The sequence below is a fragment of the Phaseolus vulgaris genome, chromosome 10 (genome assembly GCF_051622355.1).
Source record: "Phaseolus vulgaris cultivar YP4 chromosome 10, ASM5162235v1, whole genome shotgun sequence".
Lineage (NCBI taxonomy): Eukaryota > Viridiplantae > Streptophyta > Magnoliopsida > Fabales > Fabaceae > Phaseolus > Phaseolus vulgaris.
Window position 1 is genome coordinate 43,934,267 of NC_143507.1, and position 17,133 is coordinate 43,951,399.

At 32.6% G+C, this 17,133-nt stretch overlaps 3 protein-coding genes across 6 annotated transcripts; 1 reads left to right on the forward strand and 2 right to left on the reverse strand.

Moving 5' to 3' along the window:
• Positions 1–886: 886 nt before the first annotated feature.
• LOC137819315 (putative leucine-rich repeat receptor-like protein kinase At2g19210) lies at positions 887–7,902 on the reverse strand. Its single transcript, XM_068623114.2, has 13 exons — positions 7,779–7,902; positions 7,158–7,698; positions 5,550–6,025; positions 4,847–4,985; positions 4,697–4,768; positions 4,546–4,617; positions 4,374–4,457; positions 3,074–3,213; positions 2,551–2,777; positions 2,337–2,463; positions 2,120–2,182; positions 1,845–2,034; positions 887–1,363 (listed from the first exon to the last, which is right to left on the reverse strand). Exons 1-13 carry the CDS (start codon positions 7,843–7,845, stop codon positions 967–969), a joined length of 2,595 nt encoding a protein of 864 aa, XP_068479215.2. The 5' UTR covers positions 7,846–7,902; the 3' UTR covers positions 887–966.
• LOC137819317 (Tetratricopeptide repeat (TPR)-like superfamily protein) lies at positions 7,651–17,059 on the reverse strand. Of its 2 annotated transcripts, none has more exons than XM_068623117.2 (2): positions 15,486–17,036; positions 7,651–7,698 (listed from the first exon to the last, which is right to left on the reverse strand). In XM_068623117.2, exon 1 carries the CDS (start codon positions 17,034–17,036, stop codon positions 15,501–15,503), a length of 1,536 nt encoding a protein of 511 aa, XP_068479218.1. In that variant the 3' UTR covers positions 7,651–7,698; positions 15,486–15,500. The 2 variants fall into 2 exon arrangements, with proteins under 2 accessions (XP_068479218.1, XP_090152345.1); XM_090296219.1 differs by lacking the exon at positions 7,651–7,698 and adding an exon at positions 14,780–15,052 and having other exon boundaries at positions 15,486–17,059.
• Positions 10,510–15,115, forward strand: LOC137819316 (glucose-6-phosphate 1-dehydrogenase, chloroplastic). 3 transcript variants are annotated; one of them, XR_016516179.1, is made up of 10 exons: positions 10,515–10,865; positions 11,829–12,019; positions 12,149–12,243; positions 12,492–12,606; positions 12,838–13,043; positions 13,110–13,259; positions 13,358–13,478; positions 13,621–13,850; positions 13,953–14,148; positions 14,596–15,115. XR_016516179.1 is itself a non-coding variant. In XM_068623115.2 (10 exons), exons 1-10 carry the CDS (start codon positions 10,652–10,654, stop codon positions 14,843–14,845), a joined length of 1,773 nt encoding a protein of 590 aa, XP_068479216.1. In that variant the 5' UTR covers positions 10,515–10,651; the 3' UTR covers positions 14,846–15,115. The 3 variants fall into 3 exon arrangements, 2 of the variants coding, with proteins under 2 accessions (XP_090152344.1, XP_068479216.1); XM_068623115.2 differs by having other exon boundaries at positions 13,948–14,148; XM_090296218.1 differs by lacking the exons at positions 11,829–12,019; positions 12,149–12,243 and having other exon boundaries at positions 10,510–10,865; positions 13,948–14,148.
• Positions 17,060–17,133: the final 74 nt, after the last annotated feature.

The following is a 17,133-nucleotide window of genomic DNA, read 5'->3' on the forward strand; positions in this document are numbered from 1 at the left end:
CGGCGATCATATTAGAAAATTGAAGGGGATATTATTTAATGGACTAGAGTTTTGCAATTATTGAATTTCAACAAACTCTTCATTTTGCTTATTGTTTTATTGTAATCTTTCTTTTGATTCAATTCTCATGTATTTATTTTTATTTATTTCTAGTTTTAAATTTATAAAAGAAGAAAACTATAAGATAATGGATTAAAGGACACATGAAGAAATAAACCTAAGATATCATCTTTAACATACTATAATCAATTTTACTTATTTAATATTGCTCATTTTAGTGGATGTAAAATTGTTAACATATTTTCTTTAGTAGGTTAATCGTCACACTTTGTTTATGTTTAGGAGTCTGAGGTCAAAGATAATTTAAATGTATTTTTCTCTTTTAAATCAATCAAAACGTTTTTTAAACACAAAACGTAACAAAGATCAGATAATACCTTGAATGTAATGAATTCAAAAACAATTTCAATCCTAATTCCTTTTTAGTATATTATTTTTCCTTCAAAATTGTGATAAGACTTAGATATTAGAAGTGTCCAAGTCCCATATCGAATAAGTATTTTATTTTTTCGTCCTAATAATAACTACACTTTGAAGACGGCTTCCACAAACACGTGATAACTAACTATAATTCTTTTATTACTGACTTTTCTTGACCAATTGTAACTTGGTGTTACATTGTCTGCATGATGTTTTAGAACAAACTAATTATGCAGCATTTTTTATCACTGTTACAAAAAATTATTTTCGACATCTTTACATGAACATTAGTTATGCAGAAGATTGTTATAACAAAAGCCACTTGATTTCTATCATGACAAATAGTAAAAGCCTACAAACACACTCAAAACTAGAGGAAAGTAGTCTCAGCAAAAGGTTTTACTCCTGATTCAAATTCAATAACTTCAAATTCAGTTCTTAATACACAAAAAATGGTTGTTCACAAGTTTGAAATATTGAATCATTTTACCTTGCTAATGAACTAAATCCACTGATTTCATATATGGAGGCAATTTCAATGGATCCACTAGACGCACTCCTAAGTTCTGCTATGGGAAAACATAGTTTTAGTTCCATAGCCACTTGACTAATTGATGGCCTATTAACAGAACTTGGAGCTACACAAACCATTGCTACATCTACTACTTTCCTTGCAGCCTCACTGTCATAATCTCCTTGTAACCTTGGATCCATAATACCATCAATTTCACCATCATCTTCCAGAATGGAACTCACCCATTTGATTATGTGAGTTTTCACACTGCTTTTCAATATGGCTTTTCGCCCTGTGATTATCTCTAGGAGAACAACTCCAAAACTAAAGACGTCACTTTTTTCATTCAACCTGTTTGTTATGTAGTATCTGCAACATCACAAGCAACCACTTACAACTCCTTTTTCTAATTGCATAAAAAGTTTTACACTTAGGATTCAAAGTGACAATCTTGTATAAAAAAAATGCAAGGAAAAAAATACATTTTTCTTCTCTGAAAGTGTTGGGAGTTAATTATCACTGAATTTTAGAAACTGATAAAATTGTAAGAAAAGTGGCTACAACTTTAGAATCTCAGCCAAGTTAGTCCCTTTTTAACATCCAATGTATATGATTTAAGTGATAATATTACCATATACTCAGAACTAAAATAGTGTTAATTCAAGACTTAAATAAAAGATTGTTAATTTTAGGAACTTGTTTAGAATTTTTTAGTTTTAGATACTGATATGACAATATTTAACCCTTTGATCAAATAGAAAAGTACCATTTACCTTAAATGTACTATTAAGTTGGTTTAGTTGTTGTATATTAAATTTGAAATGGTAACTGATATGAGAAGAACACATACTCAGGGTCAAGGTATCCTGGGGTGCCTGCAATAACTGTTGATACATGAGTGTCACCTTCATCTGAAAAGATTCTTGACAATCCAAAATCAGATATTTTAGCCCGTAGATTTTCATTGAGTAAAATGTTTCTAGTCTTAACATCTCTGTGAACAATTGGGGGCTTGCAACCATTATGAAGGTACTCCAAACCTGCAGATAAAGTTCAGTGTGTTACACAACAGAATATTAAGCAGCTCATTTTTATTTTTCTTTTGTAATCTCCCATAATCCTCACCTACTGCAGCATCCAGTGCAATTTGAAGTCTCTGTTTCCAATCTAAGAACGTTTGACTTTCACCTGCATCCATAGAGAAAAGGTGTAAAGGCAAATTCTTGATACCAAGATATACATTTTCTATTGCATAAATACATGACATACTTGAAATTAACCTGCACATATGACATATTCAAATAAAAACTTTTAGACTGCATATATGGCATTTGAAATTAACCAGATAGTTTGTCAGATAAGTCTCCATTGGTCATGTATTCATAGATGAGTGCTGTTCTATTGTCTTCATTGCAATATCCAATTAGTGGAGTCAAGCATTTATGGTGTACTCTTGTGAGAATATTTGCCTGCATATATCAGACTCTTTTCCATCAGACTTGAAAACATTGAGGCTTATGCAATAAATACAATTTTTTTTCATCAATTGATTATACCTCTGTCTGAAATTGCTGATACCCTTGAGTTGAAGCAGTGAGCATCTTCACTGCTACTTGTGTTTCACCTATGCAACCATGGTAGACAGTTCCAAATCCTCCTTTACCCACAACCCTCTCAAAATTATTGGTAATACTTCGAACCTCTGAGTAGGTGAACTCTTGTTTCTTTGAGTCCACACTCACAGTTTTGTTGAAACAACTCAGTTTGTGCCTATTCAAGACAACTAATATAGAAGAGAAAAGCATAATCATATGAGTAATCCAAGATATGACATGTAATGTGGTAGAAAAGAAAAGAGAAAAAGGAAACAATGAGATAGAATTAGGAGAAAAATATGTGGATCATTTTTGTTATGATAAAGATTCTTTATACCTCTAACAAAACTTTATACAAATAATAACTTAAAAAGAGATTAGTTATGTAAGAGAACTATAAAAGTTAAGGATTATAATTGTTTAACTAGCACATTTCCATGGCAGAACTCTTGAAAAAAAGGTGATGAGAAGTTGTTATATGTACCTTGAAGTCTTCTTCTACAAATAAAGGAGAGTGCTGCTGAAAGGATGAGAGCTGCAAGAGCTGATACTACCAATGGAATTACTATCTTCTTCCTGGTGTGACAAGGACTTGAGAAGCAAAGATGTGGATTTCCACCAACACTTGCATAACATTATGAAAGAAACTTTAAAAATTGTTAAGAAAAAGTGTTTGACATGTCAGATATCCTAATTAACAAGAACATGACCAAATTATTAGTGTTTAGCAAATAAATTTATTTTTCTGACATAATTTAATTATAGATTATAAGTAATTTTTGTCAATTTATTGTAACATATAAGTTTAGTTGATTTTTAAATGTATTTTTTAGGGTTAAGGAAACAGGATGAACCAGTAAGCAAGACTGTGTCAGCCTCCATTAATTTGGAGAGTTTGACTGATATTTTAGTTTGTTAGTCTACTATTTCTATTCTAAAATGTGAATGCATTTTTTTTGAATTTTTTGTATTATATGTGTAAAAGGTTAAAATTAATTTATTAAAATGAAAATATATATAATTTAAATAATTATCATTTTTGTATTATATTATTAGTTGAGTGTAATTGTACAATATTATTGTAATTTAAATTACAAAAGTTGCAATTATTGATTGTAGTAATTAAATAATTTAATATCTAGAAATCACATCAATATTAAGTTTTTAAAAAATATTCATAGTATATATATATAATTATCTTTTACAAGGTTTTCTTTTTTATTTGTTTAGGACGGTTTCTTCCTATACCTCCATACCTTCTTCTCTCACCTCCATATATTTTTGAATTTCCAAAAATGCCCTTCTATAATATTTTGGATTACGCTGAAAGTCATTTTTCAAATTTATAATTAACTTCCAGATTATGTAATCCAGAAGCCTCTTTTCAGATTCATTATTACTTTCCAGATTACATAATCCGAAAGTCTTATTTAACTTTTGGATTATGTAATCTGGAAGTCTTTTTTCAAATGTGTTCCGGATTACATAATCCGAAAACTAGGTTATGGAGGTGACAAAAAAGGATAAAAATGTATTTTAACCATCTTTGTTTGGTAGATTAGTAAGAAAGCATGCCCAAGTGATATATAGTGGCCTGATACTCCTATATATTCTTATTAAGTCAATTACTTCTTGCACCCAATGTTTTTCAACCTGCACCCAATTAATATTTTTGAAAATTTTAAAATTATTCTTCATTCTAAAATTGAAAATCTAAATACCATCTGATAAAAAAAAATCTGAAATAGTTTTTTTTTAAAATTTGATAGCGATATCATGCTTACCTTAATATAAGCAGCGACCCATTCCTTGTTCTCTCAGAGAGTTTTGAAGGAATTGAGCCTGATAGTTTATTGCCTCCTATATTTCTGCAGAGAAAGACACACATATAATTTTCTATATTCTCAAAACAATATCAAAATCAATAAATGTAATCATGATCATATTATCACTTACAAAATCATCAAGAACTCGAGTTCAGATAAAGAATCAGGTACAGAACCAGTTAAATTGTTATTGGACAAATCCCTGCAAATTATGTGACTCTATCAGAATCATGGTAAATTATGAACAGGTGTTTATCCAAAAGATTTATATGTATGCTTACAAATATTGTATTAACTTCAGATTTGACATGGCCTCAACTATGCTTCCATTCAACCCACTAGAGGACAGGTTCCTGAAAAATTGACTCAGTGAAAACCAGCACTAAGTTATAAGTGATGAGTTTGTAGTAGGTTTTGTGCAGACAACATACAAAGATGTGATTCTAGGTTGGCTGTGTCCATTGTAGCTGCAGTTCACACCCTTCCACATCTCAGTTTTAGGGCTACAAGGATCTCCTTGCCATATTTGTTTGATGTTGTACGTTGACTTTATTTGCATGATGGCACCAACTATATTTATATAGCTAGTTAGCAACATGCATATACGTCACACTATCACAAAGACAATTTGAAGAAGAGTCTCATTGAGAGAAAGATACTGTGAGAATATTTCAAATTGACTTTAAACTTAACTAAATTATAAAACTTAACTCAATCTTATAAAACTGATTTATAAGATGAGGTTTGCACTACTATGAAATGTCTTAATTTCTAGTTGATATAGTATCTCCAACACGAAATGACTTTGATATCATATCAAGAAGTGAATTTTTCTAATAGGGTAGATGCTGATTTCTTTTGATGTGACTTCCCATTCTTTAATTTGAGGGTTGGTTTAGAAGTCTGTGGAGTCTGAAGATTGTTTGTAGGTCAAGTGTTGAACAGGTTGACATTGACCACTTTCTGTATAAGAGATGAGATACCTCCTTGAAGTGTTTGTATAAGGGTTAGGACACCTTGAAGTGTTTCTTTTTATTTTATTTCTTGTAAAGTAAGGTTTAAATCTATTATGATATGTCAGGATCTCTAACAAATAGCAAATTAAATAGAGTATATATGTAATGTAATAAGTACCATCATTTTGATGTGTTTGTGGTAGATCTAGGGTCTTCCCTTTATAAAGCTCAATGCCATTTAGTATAGGGGACATAGTTGCTTTATTTGTTCTGTTGATCCAAATCTGTAACACAGTTTCAGGTTCAGAGGATATATATATCAAAGTACCGTGACCCAGGAAAGGTAAAGTGGCATTATTCTGAAGGAGTGCCCCATTCACAAAAACATCGAATTGTCTAGTTTGATCAGCTTCAAGCTTCTCTATCTCAGCAAAGTACATGTATACATAAAATCTGACTGCACCATTGCTTAGCTGATATGAAAATCCCAAATTATCAGTCACATTTTCTGGTGTTGCTGCTGTTTTAAGGACAGTGGAGGGTACCCCATAAGAGAAAGGTCCTCCATTAGCTACGGCAAGGGTTGTACTAATCTGTTTCCAGCCATGTGGATTGTAGGGTGACCAAATTCGATCATAAATATCATCAGGGTACCTAAAGCAAAAGGATCTGAATTCATTTCCAATTGAAAAAAAAAACCTTTGTAAAGGAAGAATATGTAATCAATGTCATAATATATATATATATATATATATATATATATATATATATATATATATATATATATATATATGAGGGAGAGATTTTTGCATTGTTTTTTCAGGTAAAAATAGAAAATTAAAGTTATTAAAAACTTGCTATATTATACAAAATAAGCAAGTGTTGTTAAAAATATTCTCATAAACTTTGTTAAAATACATTCATTTTTTTTTTCAAGAATACCTTTTTAGTAAAATATAAATTTAATTTTCTTTAAATATATTTATATTGTAACTTGTTATAATACTGTTATAGTACCCTTTAATGTAAGACATATTTTATGTCTTTGTTTCCTATATATAAAATATTATGATTAGATGTGTTTTGTATTAATGAAAATGACCAAAAAAAAAATATTGATGATGAAAAAATGTGAGCCAATAGTAATATTTTAGAAAATTAACAAAATGTTCTATATGCTGTATGGAGGGAGTAGTATTCTTTGATAAATAAGTAGGTTTAAGAGTTTGATAAAAGAATTTAATATTATCATTGAATAGTTCCAAAGTTTCATCTTGCTTTATAGTCCTACCTATCTATTTTTTTAATTAGCTTTCTTAATGATGTCAGAGTTTTTTAAGATAACACATTTGAGCCAAGTAGTATATGTCTTTTAGATATATATATATATATGCATACACCAAAGTATTAACAAAAGTCTAAGTATTAAAAGATAAATTTTAAATTAAACTTAATTTTATAAAATTATCTTATAAGATAAAAACCGCACCTAATTATACTAATTTTATAAAATCAGTTTATAAAATAAGATTTACATCTAATTATATATTATAAAATATCTTCATCAATTTTAAGTTAAATTTAATTTTATAAAATTATTTTATAAGATGAAAATTATACTTAATTATATTAATTTTATCAAATCAGTTTATGAAATAAGATTTACACCCCAATTATATATTACGAAATGTTTTTGTCTGTCGATTTTTGATTTTCAATATTAAATAGTCTTAACCTAATCTTTTATATATGTGTTGTGAGAGAGATGCAATGCATTTTGAGTTACCTGACAATTTGACCCTCTTGTAAGCCTACATCAAACCTTTCCAGAAGCTGTATTGACTCAGATACATAGGTACCATCATTCACAACTCTCATCTCCAAGCTTGATATGAAGGGTGTCCCTTCATTTGTGTTAACAAGGCAAATTTGAATATAATCTGATGTTGCAACATGAACAATTTCCATGGTTGTAACAGTGGAAGCATTTTCAAACTCCACAGAGTCCCAGAAGTTGGGTCCAAGGTACAAATCAAACTTGGGCAGGGAATCTTTTCCATCATAGTTTCCATACATGAACCTTGCCCTAATCACACGTTTGTTGCTATTCATTCGAGGAAGATAAAGGGTATAGCAGTTTCTTGTGCCTTCAGGGAAGCTTCTAACATTCCAAAACCTTCTCTCCAAGGATTTCACCATGTATTCAGATGATATTCTCCTGTTTATACCTGTGTCTGTGGCATTTCCATCTGAACTGTATTCAATGCCTGTAGTTTCATCTTTGTAGCTTGGTTCATCCACCACTCCACAATCAATGCTAATGAATTCTGAAAAATGATCCACACACAGTGAATACTGAAGAAAAGTTATATGAAGATGATTATTAAGGGAAAGAAGAAGATGAAACCTGATTGATCTTGGGCGTGAATAAGAGCTGAAAGAGTCAAACACAACAACACAAAATGTTTAACCATTTCTCTGATTAAGTCCTAAACTTGTGTGTTTTAAAACATATATGGAATTTGTCTGAGTGAGGGTTATTATATATAGTATTATGCAGTAGATATGATTCATTCATGCTTAGATACATTATATTTTAAATTAAATGCAGTTCTCTTGACCAAATGTAAAAATAGTTTTAATATACATACAAAATATTAAAGAAAATGACATTCAGTTGGTTTTTTATGATTATATTTCTACAGAATATTTCAGAATTCTATAGAATATTTAAAATGTATGAAGTTGTGGATCCATGATGCTATTGTTTTTTGGCAGTTTCTTCCGACACCCCTACAATTTTCTTCCTGCACCCCCATAATTTTGTAAATTCCGAAACTGATCCCCATAATTTAGGGATCTGGGAGTGTGCTACGGATTCATCAATCCGGAAGTGAATCATGTTGCATTCTGGATGAGGGGTGTTCCAGAAGTAAAGTTTGCATAAATTATTGATTTCCGGATTGCTGAATCTGGAAGTCTAATTTCTATTATGGATTGGTGGATTCGGAATGAATTTTTTTCAATTATGGATTTCTGAATCTAAAATGCATATTTTGAATTACAAATTGGCGGATCCGGAATGGTTTTTTCAATTATTAATGTTTTGCATTTTTTTATTTTGGATTAACACTATCATTCATGTACTACCGGAAGCATCAATCCGAAAGATTACCGAATGCGCCAATCAAAAATTTATTGGATTTCATAATCTGAAATACAAAAATATTTATAAATGTACAGTTTATATAGGGACAGTTTTGTCTTTGTGCAACTTTGTGGGGGTGCAGGAAGAAACTTCCTAGGATTTGTTTTGCTAATATAACTAAGTGAACTTTTTTCCCACCTATTTTAGTTGAAAAGTTGAATAAAAATAACTTAGACCAATAACATAAAAATATAACTATAATTATTATTAGTCAAAATAATTACGGTCTACATCAAGTAATTATCAACGAATGTCTGTTTTACCAAAACTTCCAATATATTTTTTTGTCTTTCACAAAACTTTAGCTTTAATTATTATTTTTATTATTATAATAGTTAAAATTTGACAATTATTTCACAGAAATTATACTGATAAATATAAAATTCTCAAATTATTATGAATAATGTATATTGTATTTATGAGATATAGAATTTCTTTAAATTTTTTGACCTCAATATAATGTTTTTTAAAATTTATTTTGTATAAAAATTAAAAATATGAATTTAATCATAGAAATTAAAATTTTAACTCTTACATTTAAAATAATAAAATTAAATAAATAATATAACTATTTAAAAAAAATGTCACAATATAAATTAAAAAACTTTAAAATATTAATTTGCATCAGTGAAGTAAGTCTAACTCAAACACTACTGTTTATTTAAAATTTATTATTTAGATACAAAATCTACAAACTTTTAAATGGTTAATTGCAAGAAGGAGATATGTGAGATAATAAGAAATATTTCAATTTAAGGAAAAAAAAATTACGTATAAACTGAAAAGAATCTTGTATGATCTTAATCATGTTGATATGATAAAATCAATCATTTTTATATTTGTTAATTGTATTGATGAGTATGAATGGATTCTCCACTTATAGATTTATTATAGAGGACAAATCACAAGTAACTAACTACTCTCTAAACATTATTAAGAAAATGATTGGGTCTTCATGGGCTTGGGACAAACCTCATGTCCATAAGAAAGTTATAAATAGAAGACGATTCCAAAAGAAGAATGTAATGATTCTATAACTATAATATTTGTAAACTGAACATACTCATTACTTGAGCGTCAAAGTCTCTTTGTAGGTACCTATCCCTAAAACACCAAGAAACTGAATGGACGAAGAGCCAGAGAATCGCATAACTGAAAAGATTAAAGACTTGATAGATAAAATCCAACTTTGTTTAACCATGTAAGAACATTAATAATCTCAAATTAAAATTATATTATAGATGAAATAATGTATAATAACTTTACCATAATTTCTATCTATATTGATGATATACTTTTAACATGCACTAATAAAAAATTAAAAATAGAACTTTAAATATTAAAAAAATTAAATATACTTTATTCTTTAAATTTATATTTTTAATTACAAAAATACTTTTGTTTCAATCCCTACTATTATATTCTTAACAATTTTTTTATGTAACTAAGAGAGTAATATTATCTTTCAATATTTTCATATCTTATAATATAAATATGTTAAAATTAGTGTCACAAGTCTCTTTTTCAACAAAAGTAGAAATACAATATAATGATGTAGAGAATCTATTTTACCCTTTCATAATATAAGAAATTATAATAAAATGACTGAATTGAATTATATATAACGATGAAAAAAAATTACTTTCTGTAAACTTAAAATATGAAATTATCTTTACTTTTATGTATTTTAATTAAATATATTTATGTTATTATTATATATGTTCTTTCTTTCTACTTTCTACATATTAAAAAAACACATTTTTTGAAATTTGAAAAAAAAAGAGTAAGAAAAACTGGGACCTCACGTTTCAGGATATTTTGTCAGCCATTGACAAATCAACCCCTCGAATTTGATGTGGTCGTTTCACATATCGAAAGGGCAATTTTGGCATGATGTCGCATTCATAAATCATAACACTTTGAAGATTTTAACCATTTTATGTTTCATCAACAATTAACTATATTAACTGAACTCCTCAACCTTGTTCAGCTCACTGTTTCTGGTCTTGGATTTTACTTTGTTGCTCAGTTCTTATGGTTTTGTTGTGAAATCTTCAGTACCAACTTCTTGCATGGCCAGTATTCTAGGTCCTTCTTTAGGCATAGTCACAGCCTCTGCATCAAGAAATGAGCCACAAGTTCTGTCTAAAATCACTGCAGTGAGAGGAAACTCTCATTCACCACTGTGGTTTTCTTGCACTCATCCTAATAGAAAAGCCGCTCGAAACCATTTTCAGCTCAAATCCTCAAATGGGCTTCCGCTGAATGCTGTTTCTTCTAATGATGGTTTGTTCTTAACCTCAGATTTACATGATCTGTTCATTTTTTTATCATTATGTTGTATGAAGTTAAACTTCAACTGTATTGAAATGGTTGCCCATGCCTTTTGTTTGATCTAGCAATTGTTCCTCCTTTCTTGTAGCCTTTGATTACTATTTTCAATTAAAACTCTGTCAAATTGGTTTGAGTTAGGATTTATGAGCCTCCTTAGTGTCTTGTTATCCTAGTAGTGAAATTTAATTTTATTCAATGAACATCTATTGTTCAATTGTATACCTTGTTCTGTTCCTAAAGCAGTTGATATCACATTGACAAACAGTAGGCATTATCGTTAAACTCCCTGGACCTGGTTATCAATTTGTTAATCAGAAAAAGAATTCAGACTATATTCTTTAAGTGGAAATTTCTTCCCTTGCTATGGATTATACATTTTGACTGCTTCTCTCTTACCCTTTTTCTTCCTGGTTTTCCCTCTTAATTTTAACTTCTCATACTTCAATTATGTCTCACACCCTAGATATATATTTGCCTTCATCAATGGAAAAAATTAAATCATACTGAAAGCTTCGACTGGAGTTGGACTGACTTCATGTTGACAGAACATCTGTTTTTTTCTTTAATTTTTACTATATTGATGTTTCTTCTGGTTTGGAAAATTCTCACTGCTTATTGCCAAGGGATCACATCATGTTCTCTTCTTCCTTCTATGTACTTAAGTTCCATTTTGCTTAAAGCTTCAGTTCAATGTTGAATTCATGTATTATAATAATTCAATATCCATGTTGCACTTTTCTGTTGAGTCCTATTGCACTGAAATCAGATCACATGTATTATAATAATTCAATATCCATGTTGCACTTTTCTGTTGCTTTCATTGTTCATATACTGTTGACTCCTTGTGCATTTGCATTTAACTAGAGTTGTTTAGCTTAGCTAAAGTCATATATCATATATTCACAAATTAATTAGGTTTAGCTGGGACTTCATTGGCTAAAGAAGATAGCAAGCCCCAACCACTTCATGGACTATTCCCATTGTCAGAGCCAGAATGTACAGGATCCAATATTAGTATAACTGTTGTTGGAGCTTCTGGAGACCTTGCCAAAAAGAAGATTTTTCCAGCACTCTTTGCTCTCTTTTATGAAGATTGGCTACCTGAGGTCCGAGTGGTTATAGTGTTTAGTTTCATTTAGCAGTGATGCATAAACTTTTGGAAATTGAGATATCTAAGATGGTTTGAATATTTTGGAACATTATGTTGAGTCTGTCTGGTTGTAATCTTTATGCAGAATTTTCTTGTTTTTGGATTTGCTCGGACTAAAATGACCAATGAAGAATTAAGGAACATGATTAGCAAAACTTTAACATGCAGAATTGACAAAAGGTAAATTCATTACAGCAATCCTATTTGGTACAAACTTGTAACAAATCATGGTTGAAGACCAAGAAGTGTAAGTTTTAAAAAGTAAAAATCTTTTTTTCACTTTTATCTTTCTTAAGTCTAAATCACCAAAACACATTTATATAATTTAACTTTTATGTTATTGGGCTAACAGGATGTAAAACCTTGGCTTATACTTTTCCCATACTTCCCTTCATTTTATGTATATTGATACTAGTCTAAACTTGCAGAGAAAATTGTGAAGATAAAATGGACCAGTTCTTAAAAAGATGCTTTTACCATTCTGGTCAATATAATTCTGAGGAGCACTTTTCAGAGTTGGATATCAAGCTCAAAGAGAAAGAGGTAATATAATACTATCTTATCTTAAATACTGCGCTACTGCACATCAGAAAATGAATGAATAAATAAAACAAAATTGGAGAACATTTTCCACCAGAATCGAACACACAAAAACAAAAACGCAAGTTGAGTCATGTTATCTGATATTGTATGCTATTTGCTTATCAAATTTAATATGAATGCTTCAAAAGCTGAAACATCCGTGAACATGAATCTGACAATGGTCTTTTCTAGGGTGGAAAATTATCGAACAGATTGTTTTATTTGTCAATACCTCCAAACATATTTGTGGATGCGGTGAGATGCGCTAGCCAAAAGGCTTCTTCCAAAGATGGGTGGACAAGGGTTATTGTTGAAAAGCCATTTGGTCGTGACTCAGAATCATCAAGTGATCTAACAAAATGTTTGAAGCAGTACCTCACTGAAGACCAAATATTCAGGTGCGTTTGGTTCATTTTTTTTAACAAGCTAAAGTTAAAAGCTTGGACTCATTAGAAATTCTTTAGGATTGACCATTACTTGGGTAAGGAGCTTGTGGAGAATCTATCAGTGCTTCGCTTTTCAAATCTTGTTTTTGAGCCTCTATGGTCCCGGAATTACATTCGCAATGTGCAGATAATATTTTCTGAAGATTTTGGAACTGAAGGAAGAGGGGGGTGAGTACTGACTAATCTTGTCATATACTTGTCTTGATGGTATTGCAGAGAATGATAATTCACACGACTAATTGAACTGGAGTTGTGATTTTCTTTAGTTATTTTGATCACTACGGAATCATTCGTGATATAATGCAAAATCATCTTCTGCAAATACTAGCTTTGTTTGCAATGGAAACACCAGTCAGCTTAGCTGCTGAGGACATCAGGAATGAAAAGGTACATACATCTCTTTTGTCTAGCGAAGGATACCTAAAGAACATCCTTTTATTGATGTTTCAATTCCGGTCCTCCTACATATTCTATAATCTTATGGAAAAACATTCAAATTCAGTGATTACTGAGAATGGTTTCAACTCAGGTGAAGGTTCTGAGATCAATGAGACCACTGCAGCTTGAAAATGTTGTTGTTGGTCAATATAAGGGCCACAACAAGGGTGGAAAATCATATCCCGCTTATACAGATGATCCAACTGTTCCTAAGGGTAGTCTTACTCCAACTTTTGCAGCAGCAGCTCTTTTTATAGACAATGCCAGATGGGATGGGGTTCCTTTTCTCATGAAAGCTGGCAAGGCTCTCCATACTAAACGGTACGCAAGTTTCTTCTATCTTCAGGTAAATTATGTCATTCAATTTTGCTCTACTCTGTTTGGAATTATTACAAGAAAAATCCAAAAATGTATCCAGTGCAGAAATCAGAGTACAATTCAGACACGTCCCAGGTAACTTGTACAAGAGGAATTTTGGAACTGATCTAGACAAGGCCACAAATGAGCTTGTGCTTCGTGTACAACCTGATGAAGCTATATATTTGAAAATCAACAATAAAGTGCCAGGTCTGGGAATGAGATTAGACAGAAGTGACCTGAATTTGCTTTTCCGAGCAAGGTATGAGATCTTCTACACATTTTTTGTGTAGCATTGACTGAGTTAAACTCAGTTGTAAAAGTTGTTGACTAAAATTTACTGATAATTCAATTTATTTATTTAAATTGAAAAATGAAAGTTTAAATGTTGACATAGCTAGTTCTGTGGACGCAGAAGATTTTTTTCCCAATGATAGTTTCTCATAAAATACTAGATGCATATGAATGAAGTTACATTTCCCTGCAATATTGGAGTGAGGGTTTTCCACAGAACTTACTGTTTCAACACTTGTTACGAATGTCTGCATTTCCTTCTTCATAATTATACTTGGATATAACTATTGCTTGTGAAACATAGCTCAACACTCTAAAAAAAGTTCCACATGCTAAGAATGGTCATTATATTGGAGGAAATACAAACATGTGTTTGATGAGGTCATTAATACAAAACTTTTGAATTTCTGTGAAGGTATCCAAGTGAAATACCAGATGCATATGAGAGGTTACTCCTAGATGCCATTGAAGGCGAGCGAAGGCTGTTCATTAGAAGCGATGAGCTTGATGCAGCTTGGGCATTATTCACTCCTTTGCTAAAAGAAATTGAAAACAAGAAGATTGTTCCAGAGCTCTACCCCTATGGTAGCAGAGGACCGGTTGGAGCACATTACCTTGCTGCAAGGCACAATGTTAGATGGGGAGATCTTGGTAATGAAGACTGATAAATGGCAGAGCTCTCCCATGATCAAGAACATTCATATTCATCATCAGTTCCTTTTCCATCACTTTATGGGACAGCTACACGCTTGTCCTGTCTCACCATCGGTTGGGAGAAGGAACTTTCATAAATATGATAGCATGCATACCCTTTTATGTATTATAGCATGTGCTTTCCGATTAGATGGCAAGTTGATCTAGAATAATAACTACTGCACAGTATGATAGATACTGGATCAGAATTCAGAAAAGGAAGAAAGACAAATTTTCTTATATATTGATTGAGTATAAACAAAAAATTCCCAGGAAATATAATCTGACTGACCTATCATAGAATTAGTAATGAATAACAACTCAAGCATTCCCATTAAAGCAAATTCAGCTCAATCTCAAATATGTATCTTTCGTAATGGAATATTTACAGTGACACTTCTAGAGTTTTGGGTACAAGATGTAGAACCAAACAAGTAAAGCAAGTACTAAGTAATGTACAGTTTCAAACAACCAGACAAGTACCACCAACAAGGGTTGGATCTAACATAAGGGACTTTTCTCCCATGATGTGTAACAAACTAATATTGGAATCTCCATTAGAAGAGACATCCTTGTCCACATCTGTATCTGAAGTGTCTCGAACAAAATTACCTCGATGGAGAGAGTTCAGCGACTTGTCTCAGTTTCAGGATGTGTGATGAATAATGTTTTGTCAAACCCATCCGGCAATAGCCGCCTCGCTTCCATCTCGCTACACAGCGACAATGCCAACTGGCTTTTCCCACACCTGCCAAGTCCATGACAGAGCTCAGATAACATGCTGGAATCTGGACTCAACAATCTGCCCAGCATGTCCCTCAAAACCTGCACAGCCCCATCAAAGTCCTCATTCTTGCAAAAAGCAGATATCAGCATCTGAAAAGTGTGCTCATTTGGATTACAACCACTCCTCACCATGCTCCTATAAATAAGAAAGGCACGCTCAGAATTGTTCCTCACACACTGCCCAGTAATAAGAGCAGAAAAAGTACTCGCATTGGGAACCAAGTTCTCTTTATCAAGCTCCTTCACAAACCCTGCAGCCTTCTTTGTCTTCCCCTCCTTACACAGCCCCAAAATCAACGCATTATAAGTTAATATATCAGCCTTAACCCCATTCCTCACCATCTCCTCATAAACCCTCCCACCCATTTCACTGTCTCCAACCTCGCCATACCCATGCAACAAAGTATTGTAAGTCACAACATTGGGAGCCACATTGGCAACCTTCATCTCACGGAAAACCCTGTTCGCCTCATGCAACTTCCTCTCCTTACAAAACCCATTAATCAGAGTGTTAAAAGTAACCACATTCGCCTGCACTCCACTATCCCCCATCAAAGCCTTAACCTTTAACGCCAACCCAAACAGCCCCTTGTTACAATACCCCGAAATCAAAGTATTGAAAGACACAACAGTAGGACTCAAGCCCATGTCCCTCATCTTCTGGAAAATCTCAAACCCCTTCTGCACCTCCCCCAGCATGCAATGAGCACGAACAACCATGTTGAGAGTGTACACATTAGGCGAAACGTAAGAGCGACGCATCTCCCGGTAAAACGACAGAGCAATATCAGCTCTGCGGAGGCGAAGCAGAGAACTCAAAAACGCGTTGCAGGATTCAACAGTGAGGGAGAAGCCGTGCTGCTTCATTAGGGTATAGACGAGGGTGGCGCTGCGGAATTTACTGGCGTGGGCGAGGGTTTTAAAGACGGCGTCGAAGACGAGAGGGGAAGCATTGCAGAGAGGGTAGGAGTGTAGGAGAGAGTGGAAGAGGGTGTGGGGAGGGTTTGAAGAGAGGATTTTTGTGAGGATGGTTTGAATGGTTTTGAATTGGCGATGCTTGGCGAGGGTGTGGAGGAGGAAAGAGAGGGTTTCGAGGGTGTGCGTTGATGGGTGGTGATGGAGGAGCCATTGGGAGAGTTTGAGGGACAAAACGTGGTCGTCTTGGAGGTTGAGGAGGAGGTGTTTGAGACGGAACGGCGTGAGAACTGGGCACAAAGGGTGAAGCTTTTCCCAGTGGGAGTTGATGACGTGACTGTAAGCGACATTGATGAAGTCCAGATCCTGGCCTCGAGGTTCGGGAAGGGTTCGGTGAGGTATCGGAAGCAGTTTTCTGTGGGTTGCTTGGTTTATCAGAGTGCAGAATCCACGATTTCGCATTCTTCACCTTCTTCCACACTCTCGTGGGTTATCGCAGAACCAGAATTTTTGAATTTCACCTTCTCCCTTCCATTTACGTTTATACCCTTACACGTTG